The sequence below is a fragment of the Macrobrachium nipponense genome, chromosome 27, assembly GCF_015104395.2.
Source record: "Macrobrachium nipponense isolate FS-2020 chromosome 27, ASM1510439v2, whole genome shotgun sequence".
Taxonomy (NCBI): Eukaryota; Metazoa; Arthropoda; class Malacostraca; order Decapoda; family Palaemonidae; genus Macrobrachium; species Macrobrachium nipponense.
The window spans coordinates 40,332,930-40,353,156 of record NC_087216.1 but is presented as its reverse complement, the minus strand read 5'-3'; the positions used below and the strand labels follow the sequence as shown (position 1 = coordinate 40,353,156).

The 20,227-nt window shown below is 35.8% G+C and overlaps 2 protein-coding genes across 2 annotated transcripts in view; one reads left to right on the top strand and one right to left on the bottom strand.

The window, feature by feature from the left end:
• LOC135201041 (serrate RNA effector molecule homolog) overlaps positions 1–20,227 on the bottom strand; it is a 162,135-nt gene that overhangs the window by 74,111 nt on the left and 67,797 nt on the right.
• LOC135201042 (serrate RNA effector molecule homolog) lies at positions 13,701–18,756 on the top strand. Its single transcript, XM_064229889.1, has 3 exons — positions 13,701–13,945; positions 17,440–17,582; positions 18,440–18,756. The coding sequence occupies exons 1-3, from the start codon at positions 13,764–13,766 to the stop codon at positions 18,739–18,741; spliced, it is 627 nt and encodes a 208-aa protein (XP_064085959.1). The 5' UTR covers positions 13,701–13,763; the 3' UTR covers positions 18,742–18,756.

Below are 20,227 nucleotides of genomic sequence, written 5' to 3'. Positions count from 1 at the left end.
TGATGGAAAAAGGGGCTGTGGAACAAGTATCCATTCCGTCAAAGGGCTTTTACAGCAGGATTTTCCTGGTACCCGAAGCCAACGGGGAGTGGAGGACAGTAATAGACCTGTCAACATTGAATCTGTTTATAAGAAAAACCAGTTTCAAAATGGAAACTCCAAAAACGGTTCTACAAGCAGCCAGGATCAAGGATTTTATGCTGACAATCAATCTGAAGGACGCATACTTTCAGATACCAGTCCATCAGTCTTCAAGGAAATTTCTCCGCTTCAGTCTTGCAGGGAAAGCTTTCGAATTCAAAGTCCTGTGCTTCGGATTGACAACGTCTCCTCAAGTTTTTACAAGTGTTCACTCTCGTGTCTACGTGGGCGCATGCTCTGAGGATCAGGCTAATAAGATATCTAGACAATTGGCTGGTGATAGCGAAGTCCAGAGAGAAATTACTCAGGGAAGGGCAACCCTCCTGCAGTTTTGTCAGTCTATGTATTGTGATAAATCAGGAGAAGTCGCAGTTGGATCCAAGTCAACGTTTGGAGTATCTGGGAATGGTTATAGACACGATAAAAGCCAAAGTATTCCCGACAGACCAGAGAATAGAGAAATGCAAACAAGTGGTGAATGCCTTTCTGGGAAAACAAACACAGCCAGCAAGGCAGTGGCAGGTAGTACTGGGAATCTTAACTTCCTTGGAGAAGCTAGTACCACAAGGGAGGCTACACCTTCGATCTCTACAATGGAGGATGAAGGAGTTTTGGTCATCAATAGTAGATCACCCGTACGAGCAAATTGAAAGACTTGCTGTGGTGGGTGAACGACGACAATCTGACAGTGGATGTCCCCCTTCAACAACCCTCCCCGGACCTCTTGCTGTTCTCAGATGCTTCACTAGACGGCTGGGGAGCCCATATGGAGGAGTTGATGTTGTCAGCAAAATGGAGTTGCGAAGACAGAGAACTCCATATAAACATGCTGGAGTTAAAAGCAGCGTTTCTAGCTCTACAGGAATTCAGGGAGAGAGTGAAGGGACACTCAGTGGTATTGATGTGAGACAACACCGCAGTAGTAGCTTATATAAACAAACAAGGCGGCCTATTTTCTCGGCAGTTACATGTGATGACAGTTCGACTTCATCAGTAGGCTGTAGAGAACCTAGTAGACATCAGGGCCAGATATATTCCGGGAAAAAGAAACATAGTGGCCGACAAGTTGAGCCGCAGGGATCAGATACTGGGAACGGAGTGGTCCTTGCACCAACAGGTGGTGGACAGGATGCTCATGTTGTGGGAAAGGCCGATCATAGACCTATTCGCAACCAGGTACAACAAAAGTTGGAAGTGTATTGTTCGGTAGTCTCAGACGTAGAGGCAGTAGCAGAAGATGCGCTACAACACCCTTGGGACAATCTGGACGTGTACGCATTTCCTTCATTTTGTCTAATCCATCAGGTTCTGAACAGGGTAACGCGGTCTCAGAACCTCAAAATGACCCTGGTAGCTCCTTTATGGCCGAAGGCAGAGTGGTTTCTAGACCTGCTGGAACTCCTAATAGACATGCCGAGAGAGTTACCCTCATGGAGCAACCTACTATGTCAGCTGCACATGGCCCCCTGATCCCAACTCCTTGACGAGGTGGGGGGCTTAGGGATCCACTGCAGAGAGAGTATGCCCCTTTTACGCCTACACTCTCTGCTGTGGATCCAACTGAACATTGGGACCTTTAACTCCTTTACTCCTCCTCCTTATAAATTTTCCCCTTTCCCTTCTTCTTCTTTCGTTGACGACTCTGGCATGGTTTTAGACTATTGAATTGACTGCTCTTTTAACCTGGAGGAGGGTGTAGTTGGACGGCATGCCACTCCACCCGTAAAATTCAAGTACCTGACGTGTTCGAGCGAGGGGAAAGTCTTATGTCAAACTTGGTCCCTAATACTGGGTCGGATCTCGACGGACTGACGACGCCTTAAGTGCTGGGGATCAGGTGTATAACCAGGAAGTAACCTCTAGGGGTGGCCCATTAATGTGACATTCCACACCCTCCCTTGTTGGGCTCCATGGTGGGTGGAGGACTACCTGGCTGAAAACATCTCTCTCGTGTACATGTATACATTATTAGGCCCTAATGTTGATGACCCCAGCGCGGAATTAGACTTGGCTACCGGATTCGCTCAAGAAAATAAGCCCAACATAACAACGATGGCACCATATGAGCCATTAACAAGAAATAATAGAAAAAGAAAAATGTACAAACCCGACCCAACATTAGTTCATTTTGACCACATTTTTGGCACAGATAATTGGTCCAGATTTCTTGTTCTCAAAACAGAGAGGAAAATTTCCTCCTATGTTTTAGAGAACAAATTATTAAGCTTACTCCCTACCAGAGAAATGAGTTTCAGAGCACTGAAATTTAATGAATGGCTGATTGAGGCCACAACAAAAGCCCAGTCAGAAGCATATCAGAACATTAAAGAAATTCAAGGGATAAAAGTAACGGTGGAAAGCCATGACATACTCAACTATATCCAAGGTACAGTTGTACTACCCCAAATTGAAAATGAGGAAGAATTACCAGAAAAGCATATTATATTAGAATCACTAAAATTAAGATATGACAATATTCACGATCTGGAGTTATATCAAATTCCAAGTAAAAAAAACCAAGAAGTTTCCATCAAAATAGTAAAAATCAAGTTCACAGGCCAAAATTTACCAGCAAAGATTAAAATACTTGGTCAAAACAGAGAAGTACGCCCTCACGTACCGAAACCACTACAATGTAAAAAATGTTGTAAATTTGGTCACACATTCAAGAAATGCCAAAATGAAGAAATATGTGCAGTGTGTGGTTCAGAAGACCATAGAACTGAGTGGAATTGCCCAAATATTAAATGTGCTAACTGTGGACTTGCTCACCATGCAAAGTCAAAAGAATGCCCATTCTATATGTATAATACAGAATTAAAACTTCTGATGAGTAGAACTGGAATGGCAGCAAGAGAGGCTAAGCTTGAGTTAAAAGTTAGAGGGATACTTGACCCAAGCAGAAATCCATCATATAAAATTATGTTTAAAAAATAAGGTTCCCCAAATATCTGAAGCTTGTTTAGAAAGTAGGAATCTAATACCTGAAACCACAATAAAAAACAAATATGCTGCTCTATCATCCTTAGATGATCATGATGCCAATACTTCATGTATAGAGACAGCACCTTCCAATGCAGAAATTGCTGATGATTTCCCACCAGATCAGAGAGCAAGGGGAAAAAGGCGAGACCCTGGAAATGGGACCCCTCCGAAATAAAAAAAACTTGACAACAAAGAGGACTCCCATCCTCTAAAAAGTAATATAGATAGTATTGAAGTAGAAGCTGAAACATTAATCACCTCACAAACTAACGATTTCTTAGAAAATAACAACATTGTCCATATAACTCCATCACCCATAATAGGACAAAGAGGAAAATCCTTAACTCATCCTCAACCCCAACCAAGTAGTAGTATTCATCATCAAGCTGCCTCTGTTGAAATAGACTCCTCTCCCAGTCTCAGTAAAACAAACAATACACTACCAATCACTCAAAATAGAAATGCCTTATCCACTCATGATAAATTATGTGGATGTAATGAATGTTTCATTGTTCAGTTGAATACAATGAAACTTCCATCAACAAGCAGCCTCACTAATATGATTAATAATTTCATCAAATTCAAAACTAAAAACCAACAGGAAAATCTTGAAAAACACTCCGAAGATTGCATGTGTGTAGAACCATCTTATTAAAAACTCGCTCATCGAGTGCTAGAGGCATAGAACATTTATTGGAAAAAATAAAACAAAAACAAAAGTCCCAAGGAGCAGTTACAAAGAGACTTAACATAAAGTCAAATATTAAGAAACCTGCAGCTTTACACGAGTATGCAACCACAAAAGTAAGAGGAAGTAATGTTCTGCTTGACAGAGGCCTTCCCCCACAATAACATTCCACGCTTATATTATTCAGTGGAACGTAAATGGTTTAAAAACAAGATTACAAATAGGAGAAATTCAAAGATTATTAAAACAATATGAACCTATAGCAATATGCTTGCAACATACAAATGAAAATGTCTCGAATAGGCAATTATACATTAGCATCACATTCAGTTTCCTGATATGAATACATTAGGAACAGCAATTTACGTCAATAACCGAATTACTTACGAAAATATATTGACTAATAGTTCTGAATTCCAACTATCTGGAATTAAACTTCATATTAACAACTCTATACTTTTTTTTAATTTGTATAATATTTACAACCAACCTTCATGTAATTATGATTTACAAAATCTACCTTAAGTATTACCGAATATACGTGATGATTTTTTAATAGTTGGAGATTTTAACGCCACAGCCCATTATGGGATTCCTTTTGCAATGAAACAGATTCACATGGTAACAAAATTGAGCATATGATTGACAATCATAATCTTTGCATTTTAAATGATGGAGACATTATCACTTACTTTTCGAAATCCCATGGAAGTTTTTCATCCATAGACTTAAGTATTTACTCACCTAATATAGTGGACAGATTTGATTGGAATGTTTTAGATGATCCATATACCAGTGATCATTTTCCAATTTTAATATCCTGTTTGGGACATACCCCAACACCAACTGTCCCACGATATAATGTAGATAAGGCAGACTGGGACCAGTATAAATTTTAAAACCAGCCAGATCCATCCATTTACAGCAGTACAAGGTCATGATGAGACAGTAGATTCTTCACAAACTTTGTAATTACAGCTGCTGACGAATCTATTCCTAAGTCAACTACTAATCCCAAGAAACACTCAGTACCCTGGTGGTCTGACACACTATCCCACCTGATACAAGAAAAACATATTATAGGTAGAAGATTAGAAACCCTGCATAATAGATTTAATGTCATAAGTAAAAGACCTCTAAATTTTGAGAGCACTGCCAAGAAACTTGTAGACATTACTATAGAAATCAGTCTACTAAAACCTCATTACAATCGGATCTCGGCAAGATTCAGAAGGGAAGCCATTAGAGGAAAAATAATGTCATGGCAAAAATATGTATCTAGCATATCTGATACAACCTCAATAAGTAAAGTCTGGGAAAAATTTAGGAAAATTAATGGATCTCATATTAGATCTCAGAGACATGCACTAATACATAATGGCCAACCAGTACATGATAGTAACGCCATTTCGAATATTTTAGGGCGTAACATCCAAGCAATAAGTAGTATAATCAATATAGATGATCACTTTCGAACCATTAAAGCCCGTGAAGAAGCTGTTCCATTGAATTTTGAAACATTAGAGGATATATATTAAAACCAGATTTTCACAGAAGAGGAATTTGAATATGCTTTATCTAACTGTAACTCTTCTGCTCCAGGCCAAGACAACGTAAATTTTGAGATGATAAAAAACCTGGCTCTGTTAGCAAAAACATACTTATTGAAGCTTTATAATCATTTATGGGTAAATCACCTGTTCCAAAAGCATGGAAACATGCTATAATCATACCAGTTGTCAAACCAGGGAAAGATCCAAGCAATCCTAATAACTATAGACCAATATCCCTGACAAGTTGCTTGTGCAAATTGCTAGAAAAAATGGTAAATTATAGACTAAACTGGTGCCTACGTAAGAATAAGACTCTGTCTTCAACTCAATTTGGCTCACAATCTGAAAGATCTACCTTTAGATTCACTTTCCCATCTAGAAAATTATATACGTAGAGGGTTTGAACGTAAGCAAATTACAGTTGCCATATTCTTTGATATCCAAAAGCATATGATACGACCTGGAGATACTCAAATTTTAAAGTCCTTACACGAAAATGGTTTTAGAGGGCACTTACCAATTTTTATCGAGAATTTTATCCATGAAAGAACTTTTCAAACACGAATAAATAATGTATATTCTGACTCCTTCAATTTAGATTTGTGGAGTCCCTCAAGGAGTGTTTTGAGTGGAACTCTTTTTGCTCTAGCTATTAATAACATCGTAAAGCAGTTACCACAGGGAGTACAAAATAGCTTGTATGTAGATGACTTTGCTATATATTATTCCTCAAGCAGTCTTCGTCATCTACAAAGAATTCTTAATAGCTATCAAAAACATCCACAACTGGACTTTGTCAGTAGGCTTTAAGCTCTCTATAGAGAAAACCCAAGCAATTATGTTCTACAAAAATAGTAGATGGAAACAGAATCAAGACATAGATCTTAAATTAGGTGATAGCCTCATTCAGTTTAGTAATACTATAAAATTTTTAGGCTTGGTATTTGACACTCATCTTAATTGGAAAGCACACATAGCCTTTGTAAAAAATAAATGTAATAGTGCCTTAAATTTGATAAGAAAATTGTCTCATACTACTTGGGGAGCTAAGAGACAAACATTGCTTATGATATATAGAGCACTAGTTTTATCCAAAGTGGATTATGGAAGTCCAATTTACGGGTCAGCATCACAAAGTACCTTGAAGTCCTTAGACTCTATCCACACTCGAGGCTTGAGACTTTGTAGTGGAGCCTTTAAATCTTCTCCAAACACTTCAGTATGTTGTGAAAGTGGCGAACCCCCATTATCCGTACATCGTGATCTTGTAACAATGAGAAGTGCTTTAAAGATAACGTCCACTGATTCCACAAAAAAACTATTTGGCATGCGAGATATATTTATTAGTAATCACGAACCACCTTTTCCAATAAGAGCTAATAGGTTATTGGAATCTATTGGCCTTAGAGTAAATATACTCCCACCCTCAAATTCTCCACCTCCATGGATGATGAAGAAAATCAAAGTATGCTCTAACCTTTATCATCTATCAAAAAAGCAAAATTATACTTCAGATCGCTATAAACAGTATACATTAGAAACACATTCGAAGTAATGGCCCACATAAAGCAATATACACTGATGGATCCAAATCTTCTGCAGGAGTTGGTTGTGCTGCAGTGTCATCATACAAAATAAGTCAGAATTCATTGCCAATTGAAGCAACTGTCTTTACTGCTGAGTTAACAGCAATTATATTGGCAATCAATCAAATAAAATTGACAAATAATAAACTGAATAATAAATTTGTAATATATTCTGACTCAAGAAGCGCAATTGAATCCCTCAAGAGTTATTCACATAAGAACCCTTTAGTAAAGGAAATTAAACAAATCATCAATAAATTATATTCACGTGGGGTTAACATTGAAATATGCTGGATTCCTGCCCATGTTGGAATCCAAGGTAATGAAAAGGCCGATGAAAAGGCCAAGTCTGGGATAAATTCACCAATTTTTGACAATAAATTGCCTGCTACAGATTATATAAACTCAGTGAAGCAGTGCATAAAAACAAAATGGCAAAATCTGTGGGATAGTGAAGCAAACACCAATAAATTAAAGTGCATCAAACAGAAAGTAGACTTGTGGAATACATCAGTACAAAATGAAAAACGAGCTGAAGTAATATTAACAAGATTACGAATAGGCCACCACCAAGACTAACTCACGAGTATCTAATGATAACTCCACAAGGGAACATCCCTCATTGCAATGTGTGCAATGCAATTTTAACAGTCAAGCATATTTTATGTGAATGCCTAATTTTTAATAGAGAGAGAAATTTATATTTAGGCAATAAATCATTATCAGAAATACTATCAGAATCAGATCATTTTTCTTTATATAGAATATTAATATTTTTAAAAAAGACTAATTTGATTAATAAGATTTAACATATACCATTTTAAATAGATGACTTTTGTCATTATTATCTATTTCAGTCTTTTATAAGTTCAATTCATATTTTTAATTCCAACCTCATATATCACTTAATAATCCCCTCATTTATCATTAATTTATTATAATTCATTAACTTCATTCCATACCATTCCATGTTGTAGACATAACATTTTATGAGCGTATTTTTAAATAATTTTCTCCCGAATAATTTCGGGCCAGCACTGTAAGAGTCTGATTAGACTCATTGGGCTGGTAAATCTTAACTTTATAATAATAATAATAGCTGCACATGGGGAAGTACCACCAGTTGGTGAAGTCCCTATCGCTTCACGGGTGGAGACTGTCAAGTATCTCCTCCGAGCGAGAGGGTTTTTGCAAAAAAGCAGCAACTCAGATGGCAGGAAATATCAGAAAAGCGTCTGCAGCAGTATACCAAGGAAAGTGGTCGGCATACTGTGACTGGTGTTGTAGAGGGAACTTGTCTCCACTCGGTACCACTATTCAGCAGTTAGCAGACTTTCTGGTATATCTCAGGACAGAAAGGCATATGTTTGTATCTGCAGTGAAGGGGTACAGGGCTGCTCTAGCCTTAGTCTTACGAATGAAAGGGGTGGACATTTCGTCTTCATGGGAGTTGGCCATGCCGATGAAGAGCTTTGAACAGTCATGTCCACCAAAGGAACTAAAAGCCCCAGATTGGGATCTGACCATGGTACTGAGTAGTATGAGAAAAACCCCCCTACGAACCACTAAGGCAGTCCACAGATAGGAGCCTGACCCTGAAGACAGTCTTCTTATTGGCCCTAGCTTTAACCAAAAAGGGTGGGGGAGCTACATGGCCTGTCATATCTCATAAAGCACTCAAGAGGTTGGAAGTCAATGGTATTCGAGTTTGTTCCAGAATTTGTGGCCAAGACTCAAAACCCAGCAATAATGGACGGCAGATTCGACTTCCTTGGTAGACTTTGTAGACAATGACAAAGATGAGATGCTTCTGTGCCCCGTCAGGGTACTAAGAGAGTACTTAAGAAGGACAAGGCACATCAGGCCGGGGTGCCGGAGGTTCGTAAGTACAGGACGGAACAAGAAGGGAGCGTCCAGGAATACAATATCGTTTTGGCTAAGGGAGACGATCAGGAAAGCCTACATGACAGAAGACGGGTCAAATAGCCAGGAGAGAGCTAGAGCTCATGACATCAGAGGCTTAAGTGCTTCTTTGGCATTTAAGAAGAACATGTCTGTGGAGAGAATTCTGAAAGCTGGTGTTTGGAAATGCCAAACAACTTTCACCTCATTTTATTTAAAAGACGTTGCCCGTAGATCCTTGGACACTTTTTCCTTGGGTCCAGTGGTGGCGGCCCAACAAGTGATATAGCTCATCCAGTACCCCTGGCGGGTCAGTTTGCGTCTAGTCTAAGATGAAGGCATGAAAGTAGAATGAATGGGATGACTTGTCTTTTTTCTTTATTACTTTCTTTCTACTCCTTTACCTACGGGCAGTATGAAGGAGAGTACCGTCATATGCAGGTGAGGTGGTCAGTCATACTGTGAAGTTATCTTAGGTTATGGTATACTTTTCAGTAGCAACACACCCCTCTAGATAATAGGGAAGAGAGGGATGAGGATGGATCCAGGTACAAGGGGCAAGAGTAGTTTGTGAGAAGGGAAGGTTCTCTGTTCTCCCATAATGTGTAAACCATAGAATGGTATCAGCACCCAGTGAGGGAAACCAATAGATTCGCTTATATCTTTGGTTCTAGGTTCATTGTCCAATCTCTTGGAATTCCTCTAATATTCGGAAATGGATAAGGTGGCAAACTCCCAGTCAGTTATAGAGACTTACCTCCCTCCAATAAGTAAGTCTATCCTAATGTTAAGACCGAAGGTTTTTGTTCAGTATATGAACAAATACCAAATTTGTAACTAATTTGTATTTTTCATAACTAACAAACCTGAGGCCTTAACAGGTAAAGGCCCACCTCAAACCACCCCTCTAGCAGTCTAAACTGGGTTAGAAATATAACTGGTGGGTCACAGGACGCCGAGGGCATTCTGGGTATACATGCCCCGTGACCTGGTATAGATGCCAATAGTCCCTGGATCTCACAAGTGTAATTTTAATTCTAACGGTTTCCAGCTTGGCGCTAGTAAATCCTAATGTCAAGACCTCAGGTTTGTTAGTTATGAAAAATACAAATTAGTTACAAATTTTGGTATTTTCAATTTATTGCAACACTTCCTTGGACCTTTGGACAAGAGTAGAATGGCATTCTATGATAACCCCCAAGAATATATATATATATATATATATATATATATATATATATCTATATATATCATAATTTAGATATATAAGTATATATATATATATAGATATATTTAATATATATAATATCTCTTATAAAAAAAAAAAAAAAAAAAGGGGGGGGAACAGGTGCCATGTAGGCTTTTCCAAGAGACTTTATATGCTTCTAAAAGCAAAATAAATGGTTAGCAAAACTTAACTGCATTTTCTCAAAACATTTTCTACATTTAAATTCCCAAAACTCCTGTATTTATGAATGAATTTTAATAATCTATAAAGAAATTTGAATAAAGATAGTAAGAGAAACACATCAGCAATTTTTTTTTTTTTTTTTTTTTTTTTTTTTTTTTTTTTTTTTTCCCTCAAAAAAGTTTTTAGCAAGATTTAATAGATAATTTTATGGTATTTTTTATTGCATTTTCAAAAATATATTTTTTAAATAGGCATACATTCATATTCGATTTTTGTTATTGCCCTTTTATTTGATAAGGATTAAATTTTCTGCTATTACTTAATTTTTTAAATTGAATGATAAATAAAAGAGATGTACTTAAAAAGAAAAATTTCATATTAAAGAAAAATATTCGTTAAAAAAAAAAAAAAAAAAATTCATCCAATTCACCTGAAATTTTGTGTGCATCTTTGGTTAAACTAGAGGTAACAGGTGGAAGTATGAAAACAGTCACTCAAAATTAATCTCCGACCCTGCCGATACCCTTAAGTAGGTTTTTCTTGAGTTTGAACTAACACGTAGCATATTTATAGGGGTTCTAAATATTTCCGGATTCTAGCTATTCAGAGGAGGTGGAGTCTAACGCATCCTGCATGAATACGGGGTCTACTGTATTGCGAGTTTTTTTTATTACTAATTCATTCTCCCTTAACCCTCTTACGCCGAAGCCCTAAAAATCAAAACCTCTCCCGTATGCCGGGCCCGGTTTGGAGTGAGCGCGGAAGCGGAAAAAATAATTTTTTCAAAAAATCACAGCGCGCTTAGTTTTGAAGATTCAGAGTTCATTTTTGGCTCATTTTTTTGTCATTGCCTGAAGTTTAGTATGCAACTATCAGAAATGAAAAATAATATCATTATCATATGTAAATAATGCGATATATTGTAGCGAAAAAAAAAAATTCATACATAATTGTATTCAAATCACGCTGTGCAAAAAACGGTCAAAGCTAACGAGTTACTTTTTTTTTTTGTATTGTACACTAAATTGCAATCATTTTGATATATAATACATTGTAAAACAATAAAAGCAACACCGGAAAAATATTATCACAAAATGATGTATGAATTCGTAACGCGTGGACGTAAAAAAATGTTTTTTTCAAAAATTCACCGTAAATCTAAATATTGTTCTAGAGACTTCCAATTTGTTTCAAAATGAAGACAAATGATTGAATATTACGATACTGTAAGAGTTTTAGATTAGAATTGCAGATTTCAACCATTTCGGACGAGTTAAAATTGACCGAATGTCGAAATGTTTATATAATTTTTTTTTATATGCACATATTTCGAAGATGGGAAAAGCTACAACCTTCAATTATTTTTTATTGTATTCTTCATGAATTTGCGCACATTTTGATATATGAAACTATAAAATGGCTAATATGAAAAGGAGCAAATATTAGGATGATGCGATGTACGCATTTCGGAGATTTGCGGCCGCGAATCGGCGCGCAGAGGGAACTAGATATATTTTTCAAAAATTCACCATAAATCACAATATTGTTCTAGACTTCAAATTTGTTTCAAAATGAAGATAAATGACTGAATATTACTAGGCCGTAAGAGTTTTAGCTTACAATTGCGTTTTTCAACTATTTCGGTAGAGTCAAATTTGACCGAACGTAGTTTTTTTTCTATCGTGATTTATATGCAAATATTTCGAAAAAAAGAGAAAAGCTACAACCTTCAATCATTTTTAGTTGTATTCTACATGAAATTGCGCACATTTTCATATATAAAACTTTATGTAACAGCTAATTTTAAATGGTTCAAACATTTCAACAATCGCACAAAAAAATTCCGATTTTTCGGAAGAGTTACCGCGCGGACGTAAGGATTTTTTTTTTTTTTTTTTTTTTTTTTTTTTTTTTTTTTTTTTTTTTTTTCTCTCTCTCTCTCTCTCTCTCCATAAATTCACCATAAATCGAAATATTGTGCTAGAGACTTCCAAGTCGTTGCAAAATGAAGGTAAATGATTGAATATTAGTAGAATATAATAGTTTTAGCTTACAATTGCGTTTTTCGACCATTTCGGTAGAGTCAAAGTTGACCGAAAGTTGAAATTTTGGCACTTAACGTTATTTATATGAAAATATTTCAAAACTGATAAAAGCTACAACCATGGGTTGTTTTTAGATGTATTGTGCATGAAATTGCGCACATTTCCATATATAAAACTTTATGTAACTGCAAATTTAAAATGGTGCAAACATTAGGACAATCGCACGAAAAAATGTATCGGAAGAGTTACCGCGCGAACGTAAGGAAAAAGTTTTTTCATAAATTCACCATAAATCGAAATAGTGCTAGAGACGTCCAATTTGTTGCAAAATTAAGGTAAATGATTGAATATTACTAAAATATAAGAGTTTTAGCTTACAATTGCGTTTCTCGACCCTTTCGGTAGAGTCAAAGTTGACCGAAGGTTGAAATTTTGGCACTTATTGTTATTTATATGAAAATATTTCAAAACTGATAAAAGCTACAATCATGAGTATTTTTTTGTTGTATTTTACATGAAATTGCACACATTTTCATATATAAAACTTCATGTAAAGGATAATTTCAAATTGTGCAAAAATTATGTCAAAGTGCCGAAATAATTTCCGAGATGTGTCACTGATACTTTTTAGTGCGATAAGAAAGAAATTCGCACTTGCGCGCCTGCGTAGTGATTGTAAACAAAACAACGCCTTGATCCGTGAACTCCCAGCATCCCCCAAGGCGCGTGGTTCAAAAGTTTTCGGCTGGTAGGCCTATAAGTATTTTTCCGCGAATTTTTAAAAAAACTTTTTTGAGTCGACGTATGATACGTCCATTCGGCATACGGGAGACATTTTGACTCGACGTTTAATATGTCCATTCGGCGTAAGAGGGTTATTAGTACATTTTTGCATCAGTTAGTGAGGTGCAGGCTAATGTATGGTGTGTAAAAGGGGTATATCATTAAAGTATGGAGGATAGTGATAAAGACTGTTTGGTGTAAAATATGTTTTCATATATTAATTTTTTTCTGGATCGTCAGGTATGAATTTATTAGTATTTCACAGCTTTACCAAACAGAAAATCATTCACATTTCCAGACTAACAGGCTTTGCCTGAATGATTTGTTTAGTAGACAAAAGGTAAAATATTGAGCAATGTCAGGTCTGATGTTATCTGCTTATTAGGAAAAACCAAAGGGAATGAAGGAAAATTGGATGAAAAGCAATGAAATGGGATTCACAGGAATGCTGCAGTGCTACAGGTCTTTACCTAATGAATGTAAAGAATTGGGTGTCATCAATTTGTAATTATTTCTAAATATGTATACATCCAACTCCTTAATTTTTCATTTTTAAGGTTTGATATGGAATATTTAAATTTCAAAAAAAAAAAAAAAAAAATACAAATTGTACAAATTTTGTTTCAGTGGCGAGTGTCTACTTTTGTGGAACTGTATGGTGCAGGGAGAATGGAGAACATAACAGTTGATGCTGACCAGTCAGAGGAACTCTTGAAGCTCTTGGATTCTGTTGTTATCAAGCTAGAGGGTGGAACAGATTTGGACCTTCAAGTGTTGGACCAAGTCCCAGAAGAAGATGTCAAACCACAGATAGCTGAAGAAGAGAAGAAGCCATTTATTTTAGGAGAGGAGTAAGTTGAGATGATGAATTACTCTTGTCTCCTCTCTTTGAAAATTTTCTTTTTAATATATATAACTTACCAAGTACAGGCACTCCCCTGGTTATTGGCGGACACGATTAATGACGATCCAGTTTTATGGGGCTTGTCTAATGCCATAAAAGTGGTGAATTATGGCTCCATAACGTGCTGAGTTCTGGTTATCGGTTACTGCCTGTAATTACATCACATAGCTATAGTTTGTAACTAGTACAGCTGCTAAAATTTGAAATCCACGGTAGCAATTCTTTTGTTTTGCCATAGGTAAGTAGCCCCTCCCACTTTTGGGAAAGATAGGAACAACTTGGCAAAGCCTTCAATTTGTTTCTGCCAACTGGCAACAGAGGTTTTTAGCTTCCGGCATAATTTTGAGTTAGTTTTCTTTACTGGTTGTTCATTTGAGACATATTTGGTGAATTATTTTCCTTATGGTAGCTTTCAGCGTTATTTAGTGATAAGTACTTTTACTAAAAGAATAGTATTTCACAGTTTGACTGTTTTTTTAGCTGACAATGTCTGACAGAAATTCGTCTCTACTTATTATTGTAGTTGCGTATAGATATGTCAAAGGGCTGCTGTTGGTTTCAGTTCTTGTCTTTTACGATAGTGTGTCAGTTGTAAATGTAATTTTGCAAAAAAAAATAATAGAAAAACCTGTACAAATAAGAAAGTTACAGAATCTCTGTTCTCAGTAAATTTACGTAAATATTTTTCAGCAAATATGTTAAGAATTTGTTACTGATTTTATTTCTTTTCTGTTTTGATATTGAGTGAGCTGTAATTATAATTTTACAAAATAAAATAAAATAATTTATAAAAACATATAAGTTGATAACTTTATGATTATCTTGTAAAAGATGCCCCGCAAGGGGTTGTAAATAGTAATTTTCAACTTTCCATGGAAGGTAGGGAAAATTTTTTAGTTTCTTTTTTATATTTCATCATGTAAATTTGCATATCTACTTCTTTCCGTTGATTTTTTTTTTTTTTTTTTTTTTTTTATAAATTGGCTGACCTCAAAGTTTACCCGGCCAGCACTGCATATTGATTTTTTCACCCATCCACCAAGGGTTAGTTACTTTGCCATATGCAGTGTTCCCCTGTATTCGTGGGGGGATGGGTACCAGACCCCTCATAGGTAGAAGCCGCGAATAGTTGAAACCACTATTAATAGGCTTAAAACAGCCTATTTTGTTAATACCCAAGAAAAACCCATTTAAAATGTTTATACCAGGTTTTTTTTTTCACTAGTTTTGTCACAGTTATTTTATGATGGAATTGATAAAAAAACAGGACTTGTGTATATTTTTCATAGAAAAATGCAGTGAATTTCCTGCAATTAAAGGGGGTATATGCTTCAGAGAGAATTCAATGATTATGTGAGTCCGCTAATAGGTGGGGTTGACGACTGTATGTGTAGAGTACAGTGAACCCCAATATTAGCAGATTTCTCTCTTGAGCATCTATACCCATTATTTGTGGAAACTTCACCTATGTGCACTTCTTCTAAGAGAAATGTCGACAAATTCCTGTATATATTATATTATATATAATGTGTATAGATATATTAGTATATATATATATATATATATATATATATATATATAGCATATATATATTTATTATTTAATTAAATTATTATTTTTAATATATAAATATATAGTATATATATATATATATATATATGTATATATATATATATATATATCTATATATATATATATATATACTATTATATATATATATATATATATATATATATATATATATATATATATATATATATATATATACACATACATACATACATATTTAGTGGCTTTTTCTTGTTTTAATTAACAAAATATACAGTTTTATGCTTTTTTTTTTTATAGAGGTTTCAACTATTTGTGGATTCTAGCTGTTCCCATCCCCTGCGAATATGGGGAGAATACTGTAGGCTAGGCTAACTCCTATTAGTTTTATTTATTTATTTATTTATTTATTTTATTTTTTTTTTTTTTAACAAATTATCATAAGTGTATTGAACCTAAAGTATTAGTTGATATTATTACTTACATTCCGTTCTTGAGAGGCATTGTAAGCCGAAAAATCGTCAAAAAGCCTAAGAAAACCTTAGTTTTAATGCTTTGGGTGTAGTAAAAACTATGTAAACTGCATTTTTATTGCATTTTTCATAAAACATAAAGAAATTTGAATATTGATTAGTTTGCATTTTTGGAGTCATATATCTTCCGTCAGATCGGTGTCATAGGCATTATAACCCTGGGACATGCATCGTAAACCTGGAAATAATTTCTGATGAATATAATCGAAAAGCGTTGTAATCTCAAAACGTAAGCCGGGGACTCCCTGTATACCGTACAGGCAGTCTCCATTTATATGGGGTGGGTGGTTTAATGACTGCACTGCACAGACAGTCCCTGGTTATTGGGTGGGTTCGGTTCTCAGCAGAGTGCTGATGAGTGAAAACTGCCATTAACTGAAATTCAGCGATTTATGGTGCTTATGAGTTTGGTAACTGGTTAATGGCACCTGTTAGGTATGTTATGGCGCCATAGCTCAATATCAGCCCCTTATAGCATCAATAACCAGAACTCTGTGCGTTAAGGCGTCATTAATCGCTGATTTTATGGCGCTTGACAAGCACCATAAAACTGGATCACCATTAACCAGACACTGCCTGTATATTTATAGAGTACATGATGTGTAGGCTAGGCTACTGTATATGTAGTAGATGGTATTGATTACCCTAGTGTAGGATACAATTTTTCCAACAAACGATGGGTTTTTTGGGACCTAATCTCAGCGAAAGTAGGAGAATACCTTTACCATATTAAAAAAAAAATTAGATAATTTTTTTTCCTAACATACAAACCCTATGCTTTCATATAAGTAGAGTTACCCTCCTCATACCACCTCGCATAGTCCCGGTCTCTCACTCCTTCTAGGAGGTTGAGCAGAGCTGTGTGTGTGTTGTCTCATGTGACTTGGGTAGTGTTAGGATTTTGTTTTCATGGACAAGTTGAGAACAGCCAAAGGTAAATAAACGTGCGATACTCTATATATGAAAGCTGAGGTTTGTATGGTAGGAAAAATACAAATTTCTTTTTAATTTGGTATGTTGAATGAATGTTCAATCCTGAGCAGGTTATTTTCTTAGTCATGTTGCTGAATCTTTGGAACTTGAAAATTTCAAACTGGATACAAATTTATGCAATTCTTATTTCATAGTTTTTTGTTGTAATTGTTACTTCTCTCGTGTAGTTTTTTAATGTATTTTTGTCTTGAACTGGTCTACTTCGCTTTTTGGGGTCCCTGACTTTGTGGTATTATGCTTTCCCAGTTAGGGTTTGCAGATTGTCTAGTAATATTAGTATTAAACTAATAGGACCAGTGATAATTTGAATTATGTTCATTATTTGATATGGGTTACAAAACTAAATGCTAAAATACTTTCATTTTAGCTCTGATGAGGGTGAGGAGAAAGAGGTCACTGAAGACAAGAATCCAGAAGAACCGCTAAAGATGGACATGTCTGAGGAACAAATGGAACTGCAGAAGAAAGCAAAGGAGTATTTAAAACAGAAAGGCTCAGATGGAGAGAAGGGTATGATATAAGATTTTCTTTTTGTATTAATTTGGCTCTGGGTTTCCCTATGTAGAAGCAAAGGACAAGCGAAAGCTTATTTTTTTTCCTTGTATAAGATAGAGCCTGTTGAATTGAGGCATCCCCTCCAGAAGGGCATAACCCAAAATTTGGTGGTTATTAATTAGTGCTGGATACGGGCATTAGAGGCCACTATTAATCATGTGGTGGAAGTTTTCAGGCAGAAAGTGGCTCTGTGTCGCTGCTACGAAGGCTTCAAATCACCTATTCCAACTAGTTTCAAGCCATATGGTTAGTTCTTGTGTGAGGACGCAGAAGGGGGTAAGATTGAGCCAATGGGAGAGCCGGCTCGGTACACATCCACACAGCAGCCAATCCATGTGCAATTACTCAAAACTCGTATTTCTTGGTTACGCCCTTCAGGCAGGGATGCATTTTGTACAATTACATGTAAGATATCATTACATAACTTGAACCACATTTACTCTAAACTCTTATTTCTGGGTTTCGCCCTTCTGGCAGGGGATGCCTCAATTAACAGTCCTCTTTTCTGCCCCTGCCAGTTCAGGTGCCATCTTGGTATTATACAATCTGATCAATTCCATGACTTTATGATCAAATAGGACCTATTGCTGCTCATACCAAACACCTTAGGATAAGCATGGCAATTGAAATATTCAAAACAAGCTTCCCATTCCACCAACCAATCCTATCAGAATTACTACAGCAATTTATGGATACATACCCCTTGGTTTAGTGCAGCTTTACTCCCACAGTACTGGTTGATCTTTATTCAGTAAATACCTAATTTCATCTTTAAGAATGTCTTATCGTTGTTTTTACTATTCCTCCTTCAGAAACACGTAAACGCAAACACTCCGATAGCTCATCCAGTTCATCGAGTGATTCAGAAGATGAACGCATGGAGGAGGAAAGCAAGGAACCACCACCACCGGGAATGGAGAAAGAAGAAACAGAAACAAGTTCTACAAAAGAAAAGGAAGATGAAGAAAAAGAGACAGTTAGCACTGAAGAAAATGAAATTGAAACTGAACCAAAAGAAGATACTCCTGCTAAAGAAAATGGACTGGAACCCCCAGGTGAAGAAGTTACCAAGATTGATGATGATAAAGGTATGGGAATTATTGAATATCAGTAACAAGAAAATGAAGTACAGTAGCTCACAGATATAATGGATTAAAGCATCCAAGTCTATGCTGTTATAAAAGAAACACTATATTGTTTGATATTTATATATACCAAAATTAATCATTTACAAAAGTTGATCAGTACAGCTATATTTATAATAATGATGCTTTAAATAAAGGTGGTTTTGCTTGCTGTATCAAATTACAATATATTGCTAGTACTCTTATTATCATATTGGCACTGTGTTATAGAATATAAACATTGTCATCTTATGTATTTTGCATTTTATTTTACAATAGAAAGAGAATCTAGTGAAAAGATGAGACACTTTTTAGTTAGGTATGAAAAGGCAGAATCAGTGTAACAGCAATGGGGAAAAGCATGCTTGAAGGAGAAGCTAAGAGTTTTCATGTATTGGAACAAGCAAATCTCACAGAAAATGAAAACGTATTAGCAGCTTGTGGTCAAGGAAAGTTAAAATATAAAAGTGTCACAAATAATGAAAAGAATATTTGAGGGATTAGGGATGAAGAGGAACAGGAATAGTTGGGGTCAAAAGGCAATGCGAATTCTGGGGGATAATGGGGAAAAGGGAACCGAGGTAGGGGTGGGAGAAATCCTATAAACAAAGAAGGGAAAGTAACATTTTGTGCAATATATAAATCGGAGTGGCATTGGGTTAGGGATTGTCCTCAAAATTTTCAAAATAGGAAGAAAATAAACAAAACAAGGAGAGAAAAAAATACACAGAAAACAGAAACTGGGCCATAAGAAGTAGTAGTTTATGTAGGAGAAGTTAGTAGAATAGAGGAAGAGTCTTGGGAAGTGATTAATGCCATTTTAGACAGGATGTAAATCAACAGTTTACAGGGAATTGTGACTAGCGCACATTGTCATGGGCTTGAGTCACGAGGTGAGGAGAATGGAAGATACTAGGACAGTAATAAAGTATTTAATTTTGGTGAGTCATCATAAAGTCAAAAGGAGTAATGGAAATACCAGTGATATTGAAAAACAAGTTTTATTTGAAGACAAAAATTATGAAGGGTGATAAACCATGGCTAATAAGTAAGAAAACCAGGAGCAAAATGGGTATGGCCATAAATTTGAAAGAAAATTTTTTTAGAATTGTTAGGGGAAATAAAATTAAAGTTAAGAGAAGACAAACAGGGTCATTCAAGATTACCAATAAGGAGGAGGAAGGTAGAAGAAGAATTATTACTGGAGGGTTGGGAGGGTAAGAGTCTGAGGGAAATTAAAGGCACAATGATGAAATTACATCTACAGCTTGGTCTTGGAAGTGGAGAGAATATGAAGTGGTGATTTGATAAAGAAAAAAAAGGAAGAAATAAAAAAGTTACTAACGGACTTGATTGGAAATTGTGAGGTATTAAAAGATACAAGAAATCCAGCTAAACCAGTAGTAGGATTTTCTTGGAGTAAAACTTTCATTGAAGTTGTAGCAATGGATGTGGGAGAGATAGAAGAGAGAGTCT